Raw genomic sequence first — 21130 nt, 5'->3', positions numbered from 1 at the left:
AAACCTGATGAAACCTGTCAACCACCCCCTCTGAATCCGGAACCACAAAGCCTGGAGAAACCACCTCTTTCTGCAAGTAATCACCTGTCACTTGCCTGGCTTTCCGAAAGGTCCCCGTGGAAAGAACATCCTCAACTACTGGAAGTTCTATGTCCCGAACACTACGAGACATCAGAGCATAAGTGACCTGTTCAGCTTCCTCTGACTCACGAACACAAGAATTACCAACATTAGTACTGGAAAGTTCCTGCCAACTGCTGCCATCTACTGGCAAGCTATCCACCACCTGGTCTCGGAAAGCCTGCACCTGCAGCGTATCCACACTTGAGTAGCCATTACCAGACTGCCACTCATCACAATCCTGAGGACCTGGGAGAGAGAGTGCTGAAAGCCTGTAAACTCCATTCTCCACTCCACCTTCCCAAACCACTTGGTCTGTTGCTTTGTCCCGGAGAGCAACAAAATGCTCATCAAACTCCACCCGTACGCCAGTCTTGCAAACCTGATGCACTGACAACAGATGAAAACCAAGTGCCGGAACATACAACACTTGGGAGGAATGCTTTCCCCCTCTGCCATCGGGAACTATCTCCATCCTGCCCTCACTGTGAATTGGGATAGTGAGCCCAATCCGGGACGAGTTAGCCAGGGCTCCACTCTATGCATCTAAGGTCAGGTGTGCATTGTCCCGCACATGAAGCAGTGCCAATCCGTCCTGTGAAAGTCTCCCTCTGGAATGATGTCAGGTGATCTGACTATTTGGTTTGCGACCAGGTGCCGGACATTTGTGTAGGCATGTAGGTTTGCATGTAGCCCATAGGGCTACTCCAAGGCAGAGCCTAGAGCGGGCATGGGGGAGGTGTAGAACCACCTGCAAGGGGCTAGGATGGGCCTAGCCTTGGCTTGGGCTTGGAAGGGCTGTCGGCCAGCCCTTGGGCCTCTGGACAGGCAGCCGACAGGGTCCTAGGCCCTAGACAGCCTGTCGGCCAGGTGTGGGACAGCCCACACCTGCAGCCCAGCAGGAATGCGCATAAGGGCCAGCCCAGGATTGGGTGTGAACGTTGGGAATTAATAGCATTAAATGCTATATTGTGCAAGTCGTGAGGATTTTATGCCATCCGACTTCAGTAAACTGGCCGACTGGATGCATGAAGGGGTATAAATATCCAAGCCCTGTTTTCAGTCCAGCATCTCATAATTCACAAGGGGTTGACGCTTCTAAGGGCCAAGACAGCCGAGGGGAAGACTTCAACCAAGGTGAAAATGCAGGTCAAGACTTTCTCTTTATTTTCTGATTTACATCATTCTAATAAAGCAAATACACCATTCGTGGTGGGGGCCCTACAGAGGGTATTTGGGACCCAATACCATGTCCTGTTCTCTCTCTCTCTCTCTCTCTCTCTCTCTCTCTCTCTCTCTATTTTCTGCACATCTACTTCAGTTTTGTGCGTTATATTCGTTGTGAAAGATTGCTGAATTCTGAGCATTGAAGTTACCGATCTGACCACGAAGCTTCCGCATGTTACATGCTTCAACTTGCATTTGATGAACCAGGCTGGTGAAGTGTGCCACTTTTCCCCAGTGGAACTGCAGAGTGACCTCAGCAGCCAGCTGCATTACTTCATTATATGCTCTGAGGTTTTTAATGATGAACCAGCTTGGTTGAGCTTTGGGTTGCACTAGGGTTTGGATGTTTAAGGGAATGTACAACACAAAAGCAAAGAATATGGGCTCTTGGAGCAGATCTAGGAGGTGTGGCACACTTTGCAGGTATAGTTGGTGCAGACTGCGTTTAATTTGCACTTTTCTTTCACGTTTCATCACTTACCACCTTTCTGGTATTGCAAAAGCTAATTTTTGGCAGTAGATAGGGAAAAGGAGCAACTTGTAGGAGTGAACAATTTTATTTGTAGATTTGCATCATCTGAAGTCTTATAAATTGTGCTCCTACAATTAGGAAATGTTATGTACCCAACACTAACTTGATTGGTGTAGCCTAGGTTTAATTTGCACTTTTCTTTCACGTTTCATCACTTACCACCTTTCTGGTATTGCAGAAGCTAATTTTTGGCAGTAGATAGCGAAAAGGAGCAACTTGCAAGAGTGAACAAGCTTATCTGTAGATTTGCATCATGTGAAGTCTTATAAATTGTGCTCCTACAATCAAGAAATGTTATGTACCAAGCACTAACCCGTGGGGTTAGTGACTAATCCAGTAGGGTCAGGAAAGCCCTAGGATTAGGGAAAGTAGGTGGATTCATGAGGCTAAGGTTTAGATTTAATAAATCCAAGTTTTATTGGCTATTTATGACTCGATTGGAGTATGCACAGGTAGAAGCATAGGCAAGGAAAGAGAGAGAACACTTGTTGACAAGATCACCTTTATCATAGCATGAGGGTTTTACAATGGCAATAGCTAGCAAAGAGAGTAGGACAATGTGCTAGGATTGGAGGCCCATTATATAGGGAAGCAAGGAGCTGGTCGACTATCCCTAGGAGCTGGCCAACTGCTCCAAGACCGAGATAATCATGGAAAAAGCATAAATTTCCAATGAATGGACATACACTGAGATGCACAATATTCTAGCACCCACTTTGTAGCTCATAGTGTGCAAGAGTCTGAAGAAGTCCAGATGGCCCGTATAGAGCTCAGATCCATAGAGGAGCGGAGGGCAGAGTATAGATACCATGCCAGAGCTTCCTTCTGGACTCCGGTCAGAGATAGAGTCACTAGGGATTTCTTTGAGATTGAAGGTCTCAACAGACGGGAAGATGGTATTCGCAGGTTGCGAGGCCAAGATGGATCCATTGTTTTCGAATCTCCCCCCATGTTAGAGCCATAGCCATATATTTTTCCCCCCATGTTAGAGCCATAGCCATATATTTTTTCAGATCCCTTGTCATGGGTGTCCCATTATTCTCATAGGTGGTGGATGCATGAGAGCAGGTCTGGCGGCACACGAGAGGTGGTTTCCCTCCCTGTGCGGACTTTTCTATTGACTCCCTTTACAGTTGAGGAGTTGGCGGATGCCTTGACGGCTCTTCTTACCGTTTGGGGTGGGGGGGGTGAGTGCTATATATACTACCATGGTTTGCTGGTCGGCTAGTATAGAATATGCCGACAACCCAAAAAAATGCCCACTACTGGGAAAGGTCGAGTTGGCTAGCATCACATCTAGTCGGCTAGCAAAAGACTAGTTGGCCAGCACTCAGTGGACACCTCTTGGTCGGCTGGTACTACTATAGCCGATAGCACAAAAGAGAGCCCACACAGGTCCTACGAAACTGGGAAAAAACATTGACAATGAGGAAAAATGGAGAAAGCTCCTAACCGGGCGGGCACACCCACAACATAGGCCTTCACTCCCTACTGAGAAATATGGTACAGACAGGAGATGACTGCTAACACCCCCTCTCACCGCCTGGATGTGGAACCAACCCTAGTGAGCTGGAGTATTGATGGAGCATCGCTTGAGGTAGAGACTTCGTGAAGAGGTAAGTTGCATTGTCCTCCGTCGAAGAAAACTCTAGCAGGATGTCACGAGTCAAAATCTTCTCATGAACAAAGTGACACTAGATGACTCTGGGTTCCTTTTGTGGAAACCAAGTAGCACCACAAGCAGCTCGATACTCTGCGTCAATAGAAGACAAGGCAATAGTTGGCTTTCTCTTATTGCTCCAAGAAATAGCTGCTGAGCCGAGGGTAACGTCGTAGCCTGATGTAGATCTTCTCGTGTCTGGATCCCCTCCCCAATCAAAGCCACTCTAACCTCGGAGATTGACTCGGTTCTTTGTTCCCCCTCCAGTGTCATTTAAGAGTCCAAGATCCTTCGTACCTTGCAGATACCGTGAGATCCGCAATCTTGCGTCTCAATGAGTCTTCAAAGGTGTCTGCATAAATGAGCTCAATAGCCCCATTGGAAAACTCAAGTCCAATTTGGTGTTCAGCAGCTAGATCAATGAACCAACAAGCTTCCGATACAAGGAGGCATCAACCTGCTCACAAGGATCATGTGCTGGAAGGTTGGTATTTGAGTCCATTGGAGATGAAATAGGCTTCCAGTTTTCCATCCCAAAGGTCTCCAGCAACTCATGAACATATCGTTGTTGAGAAACAAAGAAACCCCTCTGGGTCTGCCAAATCTCCAATCCCAAAAAGAAATGGAGTAAGCCTAAGTTTGTCGTCTCGGGCTCCTCTGACAAGGCAGTCTTCGTCACAGCTATGTGCTCCACATGACGAAACCCTTTCTAAGAAAGTTTGATCTCGGAACCTCAAAGCCTGGAGGTTGCTCAACATACACCTCCTCCTGCAAGTCACCATTTAGGAACACAGATTTTACATCCATCTGATACACTGGCCACTACTGAGAAGAGGCAAGGGCAAGAATTGTATGAATCGTGGTCATCGTAGTTGTTAGTGCAAAAAGAGCAACAAAATGCTCATCAAACTCCACGTGTATGCCAGTCTTGCAAACCTCATGCACTGACAAAAGATGAAAACCAAGAGATGGGACATAAAGAACTTGGGAGGAATGCTTTCCCTCTTTGCCATCGGGAATGATCTCCAACCTACCCTCATTGTGAATCAAGATAATGGACTTGTCACCAATAAGGATGTGACCTGTTTGCTGTTGAAGGTCTTGTAATAACTCTTGGGAAGGAGTCATGTGTCTAGAAGCACCATTGTCTAGAATCCACTCCCGAGTATCCCTAGTGATGAGTCCAACTGCCTCCTTGCTCGAAGAAGATGAAGCTTTGAAGTCCATAATCTCCAAGTGCACAAAAACTGGAATCTTTGCAGCTGCAGCTGAGGAATTAACACCTTTCTCGGTGCTCCGTTGAGGACATTTCCTCCAATAGTGACCCTTGTGTCCACAATGGTTATAGGTTCGCTCGGCTTTCAAGGCATCACGATTTGAGTCGGGCTCTTGCTCAGAGGACTTCGCATGCGAAGACTTCCCTTTGCCCTTGTTGTTGCTTCTGCTGCAGCCTTTCAACCGCTTGCCAATCAAAGCCTCAGAACCTCCACCCTGTGGAGGTTAGAACCTCTGCCCTGTGGAGGGTTTGTTAATCGCTCTTCTTGGTTCAAAACCATCAGCACAAGCTTCCTACCATGTAATGGTGCTGAGCCTCCAACTGGTGATCAAAGAAGAATAAAAAACTGGGTACTGAGGGGTAAGATGAGACAGCAAAGTGATGGCCATATCCTCCGAAGATATCTCCTTCCTAGCATGAAGAACCTCCTGCTGAAGCGCCTGGAGTTTGTTGATGTGCTCTCGCATCGTCAAAGACTTTGCAGGATTCATCACTTGCATCTGCACTTCCAAGAAAATTCTCTTCATGGGTGATACCTTGTTGTACAAAGAAGCCAAGTGCTACCAAATCCCTTAGGCCAGCGTCATGTGATTGATCACTTGGGGTGTGCAATTAAGGAAAATGAAAGAACGCACACGGGCATTGACATGATCCCACAACTGTGCATTAGTCTCCCACTCTTTCCTAGTAGAAAGTGAAAGCTCCTCCTCCTCCAACTCTAGCCTTGGAACTCCAACCACAATGAAATCAGCCAAATCATAAGACTCTAAGACAGATTCCATCATTACCTTCCAGATGCCATAGTTGGTCCCATCCAACTGTTGGTCCACCGGGAATGTCGGGAGGGTGGGGATCTTCACATGCTTCTCAGCCATCTCGAGCAAATCTACCATCTCGGGGGTTCACAAGGTCTTGTGAAGGGAGAGAGGGTGGGTGGGAAAAAAAATGAAGAAGAGGCTGCAGTTGCTATGCAAGGTGGCTATCCAGCAAGTCTACCCTGCTTCTCCACGTCCCGAACAGCCCAGAAATCCTCCAATTAGCACCAAAAAACAGCAAATCCTCAAGCTCTCATTGTCTCCAAGCTTCAAGCCACCTGGGGCTTTGATACCATGTCGGAATGGGCAGCGGAAATGAGACAAACACTTGTGAGAAGAAAAACACAGAACTATAGGAGAGAGAGAAATTGTATAAACCCTACTATATTATACAAGAGATCCGGTACAATGGTGTGTGTGGGGGACTGAGTGCGATATATACTACCATGGGCTGCTGGTTGGCCAATATAGAACAGGCCGACAGCCCAAAAAAATGCCCACCACGATTGGGAAAGGTCTAGTCGGCCAGCATCACACCTGGTCAGCCAGCACTCAGTGGACACCTCTTGGTCGGCCAACACTACTACAGCCGACAACAGAAAAGAGACGCCCCCCACAGGTCCTGAAAAACTGGGAAAAAACATGGACAATGAGGAAAAATGGAGAAAGCTCCTAACCGGGTGGGCACACCCACAACAGAAGCCCTCACTCCCTACTGAGAAATATGGTACAGTTAGGAGATGACTACTAAGAGATCCGTGGTGTTTCTAGACTTTACTCGAACAATCCACATGCATGCTAGCTAGGATCAATACAACCAATGAATACAAAATCAAACAAATATGTCGGTGTAGAAACTCAAGTCGAGGCACGAGATCTTTGATGCTGAGCACGTCACGGGGATGACCCACAAGAGTCTCACCGGGCTACTACCAGATCCAAATCCAAATCCAATGAATCCAAGTCCAAATCTAGATCCAAGCTTGTAAACAATACACACAGTAGATATATGCAGATGACAAGTGTATGATGTCCAGTTGCAAAGTGGATGCCCAATCTTGGGGATAGATACGGCACCAACAAGATGGTACAAAACTGGGTGGCGTCCGATAACGGGCGGTGATGGTAGCCTTGCCAGGCGGCAGCTGGTGGATCTGGGCGGCGCTCAGATGGCTATGGCTGACAACCACATAGTCAAGCATCCGGCTATAGTACAACACGGCGGAAAGCGGTGCTGATAAAGAGGCGCTGGCGTTGTCAAACGGCGGCTGGTTGTGCTGGCTGGAAGCGCACAGTGGTAGGGGCAGCGGCAGTAGATGGAGGTTCAGTCGGCAGCTGGCGCACGGTGGTCAGCTGGTGGCGGCAACTGTAGTCTGTAGCACAGCCAGGTGGTGGTAATAGGTGGCGTAGGCAGCGCTTCAGGAGGTGCAGCCCAATAGCGCTGGTGGTACTGGCCAAAACAGCTGGTGTCGCTGGCTAGTCACTTGGTGGCGGTGTCAGTTGGAGCTTGGCGAAGGCAGCACAAGCAAAAGGCAGCGCAGATTGGCGTTGTCAAACGGCGGCTGGTTGTGCTGGCTGGAAGTGCACAGTGGTACGGGCAGCGGCAGTATATGGAGGTTCAGTCGCAGCTGGTGCACGGTGGTCAGCAGGTGGCGGTAATAGGTGGCGTAGGCAGCGCTTCAGGAGGCCAGCGGCGTCTGTTGGCGCTTGGCGAAGGTGCAGATTGGTTCAGTAGGAAGCAACGCTGGCAACAGTAGGCGTCTCAAGTGGCAAGGCTCAGGCATAGGTGGCAGGTCCGCACAGTGATGGAGACAGCAGGTTGGTACAGCAGTGGGGAGAGGGTGGTGACGATGATGATAGGCGTCTTCCACTTGATGATGATGGTGGGTGAGGATAATCTCCAAGCTTCAATGAATGAGGAGAAGGAGAGGTTCATGCTTCTTTTACACCTTGGGGAAGCTTTGCTTTTTGTCAAAAAGCTTGTCTATGCTTTTGCTCTTCCTTTTTGCATTTTCTTTTGCTCTTTTTACTTTTATTAATAAAATCTTACAGCGAAGCCATCGAAGGCACCCGCACTCTGCTTGCGGAGTCCATTAGGAGTATTTGGCTCTACATCGTTCATACCCTCTGCGGATAGCGGGGGAAGCTTTAGGGTGGTTCTGACCGAATGCAGAATCGTTGGGAAGCCTGCCTCTTGAGGCTCTCGCGACTTGGTCCTTTTCTCACAGATAGTGGTGGTGGGCCCACTTGGCACTACAGTCCACGTGTGGTTATTCCTTCCCCCACCCCTTGTATGAGATAGCCTTCTCCTCATAGAGCAGCCAGCCGGAGGAGAAGTGCATCCTTCCCGCTTATTTTGTTATTGATCCTCGCTCCGTACATGGAGGTGAGTTTGTATCTAGCCTTTGAGGCTGTTTTCTGTTAACTAATAGAAGGATCTTGTTTCTTGGGGGGGGGGGGTGTTGAAAAAAAGAAAGATTATATTAACGTCTATAGAGACCCAAAGAGTATGAGACCAAAAAGCCGGTGCAATGTAATCCATGTATGATAAACTGAATGTCAAAACAACATGAACAGTAAAAGAGCAGGGTCTACGTACTACTACATAGGTCCTTATATGTATACAGTGTAGTAAATAGATACAAATACTCTGTGTGTCCTCGACGGAGTATAGGGCCATGAAATCCACCTCCTGTGGTGGTGTCTCCTTGTGGCCTCGAAGAATATCTCAAATCTTGAGCTGATGGGGTGGAGGGCGTGAATCTCCGAGGGCAAGGGCATCTAGCTCTCTGGAGGGAGGCTGCCTGATCTCTCTAGTAACTTCACAGGTGCGAGTAACCAGAATTTCCCATGAAGACCGGTCTGCTGTGTGTGTCCCATGTGCTTAGTATGGCTCAGCAGGGGCCGGGTGGGTTCTGGTGGCTCTGGGTGCTGGGGGGCTAATGGAATATGTGAGTGACTTGAGCGGGGTCGTGCTGTCCTCTCCTCTGCGTGCGGGCGCGTGAGGGCCTCTCGGTGTTGGTGTATCTCCAATAAGTACATCCCCAAGCATCTATGGTCACTCTAGTGCATCACTCGAGCAAGAGGGCCTAATCCATCTCTGAAGTGGCAATGAAACCTCCCCTGTATCTCATAGTACACTGGGCACCTAAACAAGTAGTGCTCTTCTGACTAGATCTCTCTAGTCAAGCAGTCTGCATATCTGAGCCTCCCGTGGGTTCTCGTCTCTATCTTGAGTCAGTGTGAAGATACCATGATCTGGCCAAATCCTCATGCAATGTGACATGTGCCTATGAAGGTATAAGGTATCCAGGATTCTCAATGAAGCCATCCTGTAGAAAGCCAGCCTCATAGGAAGCTCTAGGGATCGTTGGTTAATGACGAATGAGTGTGATGGTTGCGGGATCGTGATAGTGGGCATTTTCCATGTTGAGATTGTGGTTTTACGTGTAATTCTATGCAATGTAGACACTACTTTCATTGAATCATTGTGGAATTAAATTTGCTTTATATTATCTTACTTCTTGATCTTGATGAAAGTGTTTGTTCTTGTTACAAGGCTGCATGCATACGTGCCATATGCTCACGTGCTTTTGCCTGCTTGCTTGTGGACATAATTTGAGTGGCTCCTCTCACATTCGCCCCCAAACAGATGTGTGATTTCTGATCGAGTCATTTCCATAATTTATTGAATTTTCAATTGCAGGGGCAGACATCTTGTGACGAAAGGCTTGGTGAATCTGTATCGTTTGGGAGATTTGCAGTGGATTCCCAATCTTGGGTAAAGAGGTCATCTTTCAATCACAATCAGTACCTTGAAGAACTCGGGACTTGCTCCACTCCAGGTTCAGTTCGTCAGAAAAAGGCATATTTTGAAGCTTACTACAAGGCTATTGCAAAACGGAAGGCTCTGGAGAATGCACTTGCTGAAGAGAACATCAAGGGGCATATGGCTGAGGACATGGTTAATGGAATTGATAACAGTGTGGGAAAGCAAGAAGATGCTACTACCGTTGAATCAGATGCGGGTATGACATGTATGGGTATAGCCATAACAGATGATGCTAGGGTTCAGGAGGAACATCTGTCAGTAGGCTCACCAGGAGAGGAAGAAACAAATGGGGTTTCCCTCCTGCAAAATGTTGAAGGAACTCGAGTATTGAATACTGAACCGCAAGAGACCAACACTGAAGATGCTGAAGGAGCTGAAGAACTCAACCCTGAATATCTTCAAGGATTAAAGTTTGACGGTTCTCAACATTCACCACATAAGTTATCTGTGGACTTACCTGAAGATGATGAATTTTTGCTGGTTCCTACCACTGAAAACCTTCAAGATGTGCCTGTTCAATATGCCGATGAATTTGGACAGGGAAGCATCCAGAAATTACAAGCTGAAAGGGATGAACCTGTAATTCAGTCTGAGAGTGTTACACAGGAAGTCTTAAAAGGTGAAAAAGAGCTTATGCCTGAATTAGATAGCATCAGACCTGAAGACAATGCTGATGATAGACATGATGCTAAGATTGTTGATAAGTTTGAGACAAATGGACTTCCAGGGCATGAAGCATATCATACTCCTCATGTTCAGGTGGGCTCTTGGAGCTCTCTTTTCCAAATTTATGAATTAGTGCAGAGGTTCTAGTTGTTTTGTTTCCCTTTTTGGTGTGTTCATTGGCTAGCAAGAAATGAAAAGCTATTTACATGTACATGAGAGTTATCAGGTTTCCTGCTTTTTGGACGTAGGGGGCAAAAGGTAGAAATTCTGTCTAGTTGTTGAACTTTTGTGAAAACTTCATCTAGAATTCACTATGGGGGGTGAGGAAAGCGCACCATGGGACAGTGTTCATTATACACTTCAGTCGACTATTGGTGGCTTATTTAAGGATTTCCTACATGTCTTTTTGCCTATGGCAATGTGGTAGAGGATTTGGCACAATGGCATGTCTTTGATTGTGGATATCCTAGTTATAGTTGCATCATTTGCAATTTTACTCATTCACTTGAAATAATTTGTCACTCCATTATCTGGATCTACTTCTTGCTATGCATAGTTTAGTTGATCGATGATTGAATGCTTCTTATTGTATGATGTTGAGAAATGCTAAACCTTTTATTTGACAAAATTAGAAAGTTGCTTCAACCAACTTCACAGGAGCGTTGCAATTTTACTCATTCACTTGAAATAATTTGTCACTCCATTATCTGGATCTACTTCTTGCTATGCATGGTTTAGTTGACTGATGATTGAATGCTTCTTATTGTATGATGTTGAGAAATGCTAAACCTTTTATTTGACAAAACTAGAAAGTTGTCTCAACCAACTTCAGAGGAGCGTGAGAGGGTGCTATTTAGTTTCCTTCAGGAAAGGAGTGAGGGTGTAAAAAGGTCAGACTGGACAGGTTGCAAGGTTAAGGGTTTGGCTGTGGCATGAACAGGCTTTGGAAGGGGGCAGGGAATGTGGAAAATGTGAGATGGGGAGCACAGGTACTTAAGAGAAACTTTTCCTTGGTCAGGCATGAGATAGTCTCCCAGTTGATCAAGGTTGTTTGAGCTGTTTTACTTACTGAATCTCTAGGAGTCACTTCTTTCTTTCCTGTTTTCTTCCCCCCCCCCCCCCCCCCCCCCCCCCCCCCCTCTTCTGGAAAAGAGACTTCTAGTAAGTATGAAAAATATATAGAAGGGAGATTTCAAACCAAACAAGGGAGAATCTCAACCAGCCGTGCTTTCTCTCCACAGCCCTCGAGTATCATAAGCCAAAGTGCCCTCAATGGACTCAGTGCATCTAGCCTTCCAAATGTGCTAGGCTGCAATGGTAGCAATAATCTCCCATGCAGTTTGTCCAACCCATGCTTTTCATCGGGTTGGTAGCATCCCTCCAAATCCTACTCACCGGGGTCCCAATGCAAATACTTGATAAGGCATCTGCCGTGCAACCAAAGACTGCAAGCATCTATGATCATCCCTAGGGGGGGCTCACTATAAAAGTGCTTCCTTGCTTTGCCAACAACTCTCATTGGATGCACCACTGAGCCCTTGGTGATATCTTGCATGTCACATCTCTCTAAATACCATCCATCTCATACAGTGAAAAAGATTGGTGTGTAATTCTCCCTCCACATGGGGAGGCCCATAACATAGAGGTTCCTCTTCTTGGAAGACTCCCAACCACGAATGATGAAGCCCTTTCAAAAAGATCCCTGTTACAAAATGGTTGGGTATGGCAGCATCAATTTGCACAATCCTTTACTAGTGCCCTCAGATGCTGAGTAAGCACCACTCTCTTTGATCCTCCGTGAATGTTTTAAGCCTCTTCCAATCCAACACTGTGAGGAAGAGAGACTCCCAACCCACGGAATATGCGTAGCTTCTCCAAGAGGTCTACCATACTCATCCAAGATCAAGCCATTCCACATAATGGGCTGTCTGTTAGGTATGTGAATCAAAAACCTCCTCATGCAATCCCAAGCCTGTACAAGGGATCCAACCAAAGTGGAGGATGGGGGGCGATGCTCTGCCTCCGAAAAGATAAAGCGTGGAGTGCAAGAAGAAATCCTCTGACAATCATCTTACAAAGCACCACCTTACAGTGCACCTCTAAGTCTATGATGTTCAATTCCCTCTTTTTGCTTGGGATTAGGATAATGGTTTCCCTCTTTTTGCCCTGGTGTGTACTGTGCCATCTAATCTTGACCAAATAAAATTCCGAATGAGGCGATGTAACTGTCCAATGCATCCCCCTATGAAAAACCCAACAAGAAGTGATAAACCAAGCAGTGGGCAACAACGCTAGGTTAACCACCAAGGCTCTATATGCACAAATCAAGCTTTGTGCTGCTGCAAAGCTGAAGTTTGGTTTTAATGCTCATGAGCACATGTGCAAAATGTTGTGCAGGGGAGATGTCAATGCCAACTCGGCAGCCAAGGTATGTGGCAGTGCATCCTCTCTCAATCCAAGCAAAACCCCACATCCAAACCCCAATTTGCTTGCGGAGAATGGTTGATCCAAAATTCCACTGACTTGTGCCAATTAATTGTGGCTCTTGCTGCCAAACAAAACATCTCCACGGCTGTCTAGAAGGCACAGAGACATGCACGTGAGGCTTCCAAAAACATAACGGTATCATTTGCTAACTCTAGAGTCCAATAACTGTATGTAGAGGCAATTTGAGGCTTGAGACTCCTTGGGTAGCCCGAATAAATTTCAGTTGCAGCGTCACTTATGCCTCATGCTATTGGATATGGTGTTATCATACCCGCTAAAGTGCAGTGGCTTATGGCCATGCATGAGAATAAAAAATTGGTCATCTTGAATATTTATGCACCTAATGTGAGAGGTCAGAGAGTGGCCTTTTGGGACACACCAAGCTCCTCTCCCAAGTAGGTCAGAGGGGATTTCAATATGGTTGATGTCACGTGCATCCCGCACTTGGATGCCACGTAGACATATCTATACAGAAGGTGCAGGACCTAGGATGGAAAATTGGTCCCATGTGAGCCCAGTCTTGGACGAGTTAGCCAGGGTTCCATTCCAGTTGTCCGAGGTTAGGTGTGCATTGTCCTGCACATGAGTCCAAGGTCAGGTGTGCATTGTCCTGCACATGAACAGTGCCAGTCCGCGCTGTGAGTCTCCCTCTGGAATGATGTCAATGGTTTTGTGTATTTGGTATGATACTGGATGCCAGAACACTGTGTAGACAGTTATGGTTTGCATATAGGAAAGGGGCCAGCCCATAGGGCTACCCCAAGGACACACGTGGGCATGGAGAAAGTGTAAGACCACCCCCATAAGGGCCAGGAAGGCCCTGGCTGTACCCACCAACCATGGGAGGGCCATAGGAGGGCTGTAGGACAGCCCTAGGGCTCTTGCAAGGGTAGCTGACTGGTTATCCAGCCCTAAGGGACTGTAGGGCAAGTGTGGGGCAGCCCACACAGGCTGCCCAGCAGCCAATACATCATGTGCCTAGTGCCCAGCATTTAATGTAGGCATGCGCGCAGCATTTTCTAGCATTTTATGCTGTATTATTCAGTCATGGAGCATATTTGGAACAGCCAACTGCTGTAAACTGGCCGACTGGCTGTCTAGGAGGGCATAATTACCCAAGGCTCAGATCAAGTCATTTATCTCATCATTCATCAAGTACTGAAGCTGAACCAAGGGCCAGGACAGCCTAGAACAAGCTAACGCAGAAGGGGTGAAGGGTTGAAGGTCGAGGGTAGAGATCCATCTCAGCCAAGAAGGTTCAGTCAGTCTTTTATTTCAGTATTTTACATCATTCTAATAAAAGTAAATACACCATTCGTGGTGGGGGTCCTACAGATTGTCATACAGAGCTTTTGAGGCATCTAGACAGCTGGCTGAGGCAGGAGATAGAGGATCATGGTATGCACAGGTCACACATTGGTTCTCACAGCATGGCCTAGACATGGATCATCTACCACCATTCCAGGGACGCCCAGGCTCGGAACCCCCGAGCAAGTTTCCATATCGCCTTTCCAAGGCAATGGAATCGGAGTTGGACTGCCAACTCCAAGAATTGTTGCAATTTGGCTTCATCCACCCCAGCGTGTCGCCATTTGCAACCCCGATCCTGTTTGTCAAGAAAAAAGATGGGTCTTCTCGTTTGTGTGTCGATTATTGTGCACTCAAGAAGCTGACTATGAAGAGTAGATTTGAGATGCCTCGAATAGGTTATATTTTTTTTTTCGAGAAAAGATCCTTTCATTAGTTATGTAAAAAAAAACGCCCGTAGGGCTACAAAAGAAGATCTCTCCTGCTCCTAACAGAGAGAAGAGCAGTGAATACATCATGGCAGCCCGGGAGACTCTCCCTAGGTGCTGCAAAATACAAGCATCAGTCTAAAGAACTGAGCGGCTAAATCATACAATAGGGGGGGGGAAGAGCCAAACAGGTGGCCTGTAGTGCCAACGGGGGGATCCCGTGTGTAGGGTGTAGAATGGGCCGCAGCGCCAAGTGGTGTGAAAGGCCTGGCGCCGTAAGATCGCCTCATCCGAGTCTCCCCGGATGCGGTCGTACTGTCCTCGCAGGGTGTGGATCAACTCTTGCCAAATCCCCCGAACAGTCTCTGCTGGTGGCTCTAATCTCCCCTCAAAGGCCGTAAAGCACCGGGCCCTCCAGGTGAACCAGATGGTAAGGCTGCTGAGGAGCTCCCATCGTAAATCCCTCTCCTGTGTCCAGCTGGCGGACGAGAAATCCGGTGCCGGAACCAGGCGAGGCTGGCCCCTAATAAATCTGATGGCCTGACTGCCCTGCTCCATCTCATAGCCCATAGCAGGCCCAGACGAAGTCGACCAAGCAGCGGCACCCCACGTAAACACACCCTCTGGAGAGAGGGGGGCCAGAATACGCAGCATCCGCAGCCAAATCTGCTGTGCCTGAGGGCAGTCCCAAAGGCAATGTCTCTGTGTCTCCATAGGGTGGCCGCATCGGACGCAGGCCGCCGGAAGACCGCTGTAAACAAGCCAAGTGCCAACTGCTGAGCCCCTGTGGGCGACCAGCCACTGAAAAGCCGAGATCCTGCGGGCCTGTCGACTAGCCCAGAGCCGAGCCCAGAAATCCTCCAGGAACTCCTGTGATAGTCCCTGCAATCGCCAATGCCCCGCTGCCGCTGGAGAAACCGTCCTCCTCGCCGTCAAAATATGTCGTCCCAGCCGAACAGTATACTGGAAAAAGGTGATCTCTGTGGCCTCAAGGGATGCATAAGGATCATGCCACTCGTACTCCCCGGGGTCCCACTGTAGCCGGGCCAAGGGGCGCGCTGCATATGCCCATATGCGCCAATCCGGGAGCACGTCAGCCGGGTCGGGGTCAATATGCCACTGCCGAGAAGCGGCAGCCACTACCCGAATCCTCTGAAAGGTGCACTCTGCAACCAAAGGCGACTCCACCTCCACTCTCTGGAGTCTGCCCTCATCCTGAATCTCATAATAGAGGCATCTGCCATCCTCAGTGCTAGCTCTGACAGCAATCAGGATCTCCAACTGTGTAAAGGCTCCCATCCACCGTGGGGCCACTGGCTCGAGAGGTGTGAACCACTCCTCTGTAAGTGCCTCCTGAATATCATCCCTCATAATCAACCCCCCTCTGAAGTGACTCAGCCTCTCCACCTGGGTCTCCTCTGGTAAACTGCAGAAAGCCTGCCAGTCTCCAAAACTACGAGCTGGGCTTGCCGCTAAAGGTCCCCAGGCTAGACGAGGCCGAGAACCCAGCATATGACCCTGCTCTGTACGAACCGCTGGGCTCCAGATGAGCGGCTGCCTGGCCCGCTCCTCAACACAAGAAGGAGGCCGCTGAGAGAGCCCCGGTCTCAGCAGCTCCCAAGCTCTCAGGATACTCAAAGCAAATCTGTCCTCCCATCCTCTACTGAGGCCTGTCCTCCTTATCTCTATGAAGATCCAGCGAATCTCTGGTGCCCAAGTACCCCCTGCAGGAGGCGCCCGGGCCTGCAGTCGCTGCAAGAGGAGCTCTTTCCAAGGCTCAGCGCCTGGAAGCAACCCCCGAACAATAAGCTTCCCCAATAGGGCTCTACTCTGATCGACTGGATCTATAATGCCCAAACCGCCCTGAGCCAGCGGAAGTGTAATAACTGTCCATGCAACCTTTGCCCGAGCTGGCTGACCGTCCCGCCCAGACCACAGAAAGTTCCTGATCAGCCTCTGTACCTGGCTGATGCAAGAGCTCGAGAAAATCCAGCAAGACGTAATGTACCACATAGTCGCTAACAGCACCTGATTTGCCACCACCACCCTCCCAGCCAAGGATAGTCGAGCTGTACTCCAATACAATAGCTTCTTCCGAATGCTCAGAAGAAGCGGGGCAATCTGCTGCTCTGGTGACAAATCGAGGCCAATCTGGCATCCCAAATACCGCACTGCTGTGCCTGGAGGAATCCATCTAAAACCGGGGTCCGGGCTCCATGCCGGAGTGGGAGCACTACTGATCCAAAAGGCCACTGTCTTGCGCCAATTGATCAATGCTCCCGAAGCTGCACTAAAAACCTGGAGCGACTGCTCTGCCCGAATAAGATTGGCCTCTTGGCCATGCAAAAATAAGCCCGTGTCGTCTGCAAACTCAGCATCAAGCAAATCCTCCCCCCGGACTGGGAGCTGGAGTCCTCTCAAACCAACCTCCTCTGCCGTCAAATACATACTCATAGCCTCCGCAAAGAAGAGAAAAAGGAAAGGGGCGAGAGGACACCCCTGACGGACTGATCTGGTCAGCTCAAAACACTCGGCCCCCTACCTCCTGCAATCAGCACCTGGCTGCGAGCTGTGGAATACAAAGCTGCCACCCCTCTGATCCATCCTGGCTCAAAGCCCAGGCGTAGCATAGTGCCCTCTAAGAATCCCCAATCAACTCTATCGTATGCCTTCTCAAAATCGAGAAGCATCACGACCAAGTCCTCGCCAAGAAACCTAGCTCGGGCCGTCGCCTCCCAGAAAGTAAAGATGTTGTCAAGGATACTGCGCTCCTTGACAAATCCTGTCTGAGTAGCATGAATCAACTCCCCAGGAAGGGCTGGATCCTCAAACTCAAGGCCTTTGCTAAGACCTTGTATACAGTATTGAGGATCGTAATAGGCCTCCAATGCCGAATGTCATCCGATACTCCCTCCCCCTTGGGGATAAGATAGATCAAGCCCTCTGAAAAGCTCTGCGGCATCACCCCAGTGTCCAAAACATGCTGAAAGCCCCTGCGGAGGCCTAGCCCCAAAAGGTCCCAATAGCGCATAAAAAAGGCCGGCGTCAGTCCGTCCTCCCCTGGGCAACTATGTCGCGGCAGGACCCTCAAGGCCTCGGCAAGCTCAATCTCTGACAGAGGCGCACCTAGAACTGTGCGCATATGGTCTGTGACCCTCCTCTGCACATGGGCCCACACAGTCTGTCTGCACACATCTCGATCCTCAGTGGCAGGCTCCGCTGAAAGCAGGTCACTATAAAAAGCAGTGGCAATGGCTCTGATCTCCCCGAGCTCAGTAGCTATCGATCCATCCGGTCTACCAAGCTGGCGAACTCCTGCTCGCGCATGACGGGGTCCAGTGATCTCAAAAAACTCCCCAGTCACTCTATCACCAAGCTGCGTCCACTGAGAGGCCTGACGACGATGGTAAAACTCATGTCTCTGCTCCTCTACCTCTCTAACCTCCTGGCGTGCCTGGCTCAGCTGGGACGCCACCCACTCACATGCAGGCTGCTGCTCCTGAAGGCGTTGTAGCGAAGCAAGGCTGCGTCTCAGCTGTTGCTCCCGCTCGCGAATCTCTCCCAGTCGTGTCAAAGCTGCAGCATGTAGAAAAGAGCTAAGATCAATGAGTCCCTGGGCACACTGGCCCGCAGCATCCTGGTCAGAGCCCTGACTATCATGCCAGATCCTCTCAATGTCCTCAGCGAGACTGGGATCTGCAAGTACCCTCTCTGGGATCCTCAACTGCAAGCTGGGCTCCCAGTGTCCCCTCCTCCAATGTCAATATAACTGGCGCATGATCTGAAAATGAGGTGCCAGCAAGAATGCCGACGGAGCCCCCTCGCTCCCCTAACCAATCGCCCACATAAAAGCGATCAATCCGAGATAGATTAGTCCCTCCCTGCCGGCGATCCGACCGAGAGAAACTAAGACTGTCCTGAGACCGGGAGAAAGCCCCATGCTGCCATGCATCTGTGATCCTCAGTGACATGCAAAACCGGTCCCAAGCTGCAAGCTCCATGCCATGCACTGTAACATGACTGCCTCCCACCCTATCTGCCGGGTCCTCGAGCATGTTGAAAGTCTCCCCAACACACCAATGTGCGGCCTCTGGCAATGCATCTGTAACCTGAGTCCAAAACTCTGCTCTGGCACTAGCATGATTGGGCGCATAGATGTTGAGCACACCCAATAGCTCATCATGCATCCTCAGAATGACATACTGTGCTCTACCAGGCACAATGATCCCTCGATCCACAATGGCCTGCCGCCATACATCTGCAATAACCATGCATACTCCTCCCTGTCCACCCAAAGGACCAAACCCTGCAGACCAAAAAGTGTCCCATCTACCAGGCATCACCGAACCATATCTCCGGATCCTGCTCTCACCCAAATGGTGCTCCTGCATCATCAAAATGTCAATGCTGCCACCAACCAGGCATCTCTGAAGCTCCTGCCTCAAGCAACCTCGATAGCGTATAAAGTGTGCTCCGCCAAGGCCCTGTACATTCCATGAGATGATCCTCATGGAATGCCCTGCTGAGGTGGATGCTGTCTCAGCCGTACGGCGGGCCTTCGCAAGCGGCTTGGATGGAGAGTAGTCCCCATCCGAACGGCTGTGAATCTGCCCACCCGGTGTACTGCAAGAATCCCGGATCAGGCGCCAGTGGCTGTGGCCAATGGCGACTGCCTCCTGCTCTGACAGAGAAACCTCGTGTATACTCACATAGCCAGGGTCGCGCGCCAAGTCTGCCACTATACGCACGACCAAATGCCGAATCCCTGAGGTATCCACACTCCCGGGATCCAAGAAAAAATGAGCCAACTCCCAAAGTCGGCCTATCACATCAGTCACCTCCAGATCGCTCATGTGGTGAGAAAACTCAACTGCTTGAGTCTTCAAAGTGCTGAGAGCGAGCTCTAGAGTCCACTCCCGATCACAAGGTCCACATAGAGGGAACGAGAAGGCCACCGCTGAATCTAGTGCCTCCTCCCCGCGGGCCGGAGGTATCACTACATGTACTCGAATGGGTGCTGGCTCATGGGGGCCCTCTGCTCCAAAAAGCCGTGTAAAGGTATAATCAAAGGCCTCCGAGCGCTGTCTAATGCCAAGGCGACTCAGCCGACTGCGGATAGATGAAATCCGTGAGGCCCTAATCGGCATAGGTCTCCTCTGTGATGCTCGAGCGAGGTCAGTGCTCAGCGCTCTCCGGACTGCAGGTGAGCGCCAGGGAACTGCCAGGGTCTCCCGGGAAGGTGAGGCGGGCGGAGGGGGAGGAAGGGGGAGGCGAGGGAGGTGGAGAGGGAGCCGCTGCCGAAACCGGAGCGGAGACGGGAGGAGGCGAAGGTGGAGAAGAGCGGTGGGAGGGGACGGGGGTGGGGGGGTGAAGAAGGGGGAGCTGGCATCTCCTGGTCCTCAGTCGTCGCTGCAGGGTCTCCTCCTGAAGGGGAGCAAAGCTGTTCCTCACGGGAACCCAGTGAGGCTGAGACTGTGGCTGCTGCTGCAGCGGTCTCTGGGCGTGCTGCTGTGGCTGTCTCCCTCGGCGGCGCCCCTGTCCAGGCTGACACTCCGAGGTCTCTGTGGCCTGAGCAGGTGTCCCGGAGGCATCCTGCCGAGCCGAATCTGTGGGCGGGCCATCAGTAGCCTGCTGCTGTGGTGGTGAGGGTCGGGGTCTCCTGCGAGGGCAGGCCTTGGCCAGATGACCGACCTGCCTGCAAATGAAGCACTGGTTCGGGAGCCCCGAGAACTCCACTCTCTGATCTATCCACCCCCCCCCCTATCCTAGGTAGCTGAATGACCTTAGGAAGGGAGGAGATGTCAGATACCAACACTCTGACCGAAGGTAGCCCAGCTGCTCTGGCCACCACTGAAGCTGCTGAGGGGCCCGTCTCAAGAACCGAGCCCACCAATGCTCCGAGCCTGGAGAGGAGCGGAAGATACTCCCGGCGGAGACCAGGGAAACAAACTGTAATATGGAAGAGGCGCTCTCCCTGCTCCGCCGCAGCTGGGTCAAATCCATGCTGCCAAGGCCTGAAGAAAGCCCGAGCACCCCTGATGTCCAGAGGACTCATGGCAAGGACCTTGGCCACGCTCTGGGCGGCCTCAAACTCGATCTGATAATGTCCCCGGCCCAAGAGCTGTACATCCAGGATCTTGCCCACATCTGCTAGAAGGCGGGCCTGAAGAAGATCCCTGATCTCCCCTCTGCTGGGGCGAGTGCCGACTATACGGCAGATGGTGGAATGAGCCTGGAGGCGTTCCACCTCTGCGGTGAGGCTCGCTTCCTCTTCCGGCGAAAGAGAAAGCCTGATGGGGATGTCCTCGGGGGCGGGCGAGGGGGCTGCGGATGAGTCCCTCTGAGGCGAGGCGGGAGGAGTCTCCATCAGAGTTTGAAGCTCAGGCGAAGGCGAGGCGAAAACGGGGAACCTGCAAGAAATGGGCTGCACACGAAGAGGCGGAAGACCGGAAGAAGAGGAAAAAAAAAACAGAAACCCCCCTGGGGGTGAAGAAAGACACGAAAGAGCAGGGAGGGGGCGAACAAACCCCAAGGAGAAGCCCTGGGGGGGGCGGCAGCTACAAGAAGGGGGGGGGGGGGGGGGGGGGGGGGCGGGGCACTGCTGAGAGGAGGCGGGCGCGAGCAGGCGGAGAGGGGGGGACGAATCTGGCGAAAAAAAGGGGGAGGGAGGGCGAATAGGCGAAGAGGGAGGGGGGGGGTGAGTCGGCGCGAAGAGGTAAGGAGGGGGGGGGATGAGATGGCGAGAAGGGGGGAGGCGCAGCAGCAGCGAGGAGGGGGGG

The 21130-nt window shown here is 50.4% G+C and overlaps 1 protein-coding gene across 10 annotated transcripts in view; it reads left to right on the top strand.

Annotated features, from left to right (window-relative positions):
* Positions 1-21130, top strand: part of LOC147611285 (uncharacterized) — a 55234-nt gene that overhangs the window by 17335 nt on the left and 16769 nt on the right. For 9 of the 10 annotated variants that reach the window (XM_086784370.1, XM_086784369.1, XM_086784368.1 and 6 more), the window contains one exon: positions 9337-10221. In XM_086784370.1, the coding sequence (XP_086640496.1) occupies positions 9337-10221 (885 nt within the window). The remainder of the gene's footprint in view (positions 1-9336; positions 10222-21130) is intronic. The other variant, XM_086784371.1, reaches the window with a different exon arrangement.

This window comes from Cibotium barometz, chromosome 47 (genome assembly GCF_041138505.1).
Source record: "Cibotium barometz isolate CiBa-2024 chromosome 47, ASM4113850v1, whole genome shotgun sequence".
NCBI lineage: Eukaryota > Viridiplantae > Streptophyta > Polypodiopsida > Cyatheales > Cibotiaceae > Cibotium > Cibotium barometz.
Note: the sequence above shows the minus strand (reverse complement) of the source record. Positions and strands in the feature narration are given on the sequence as shown.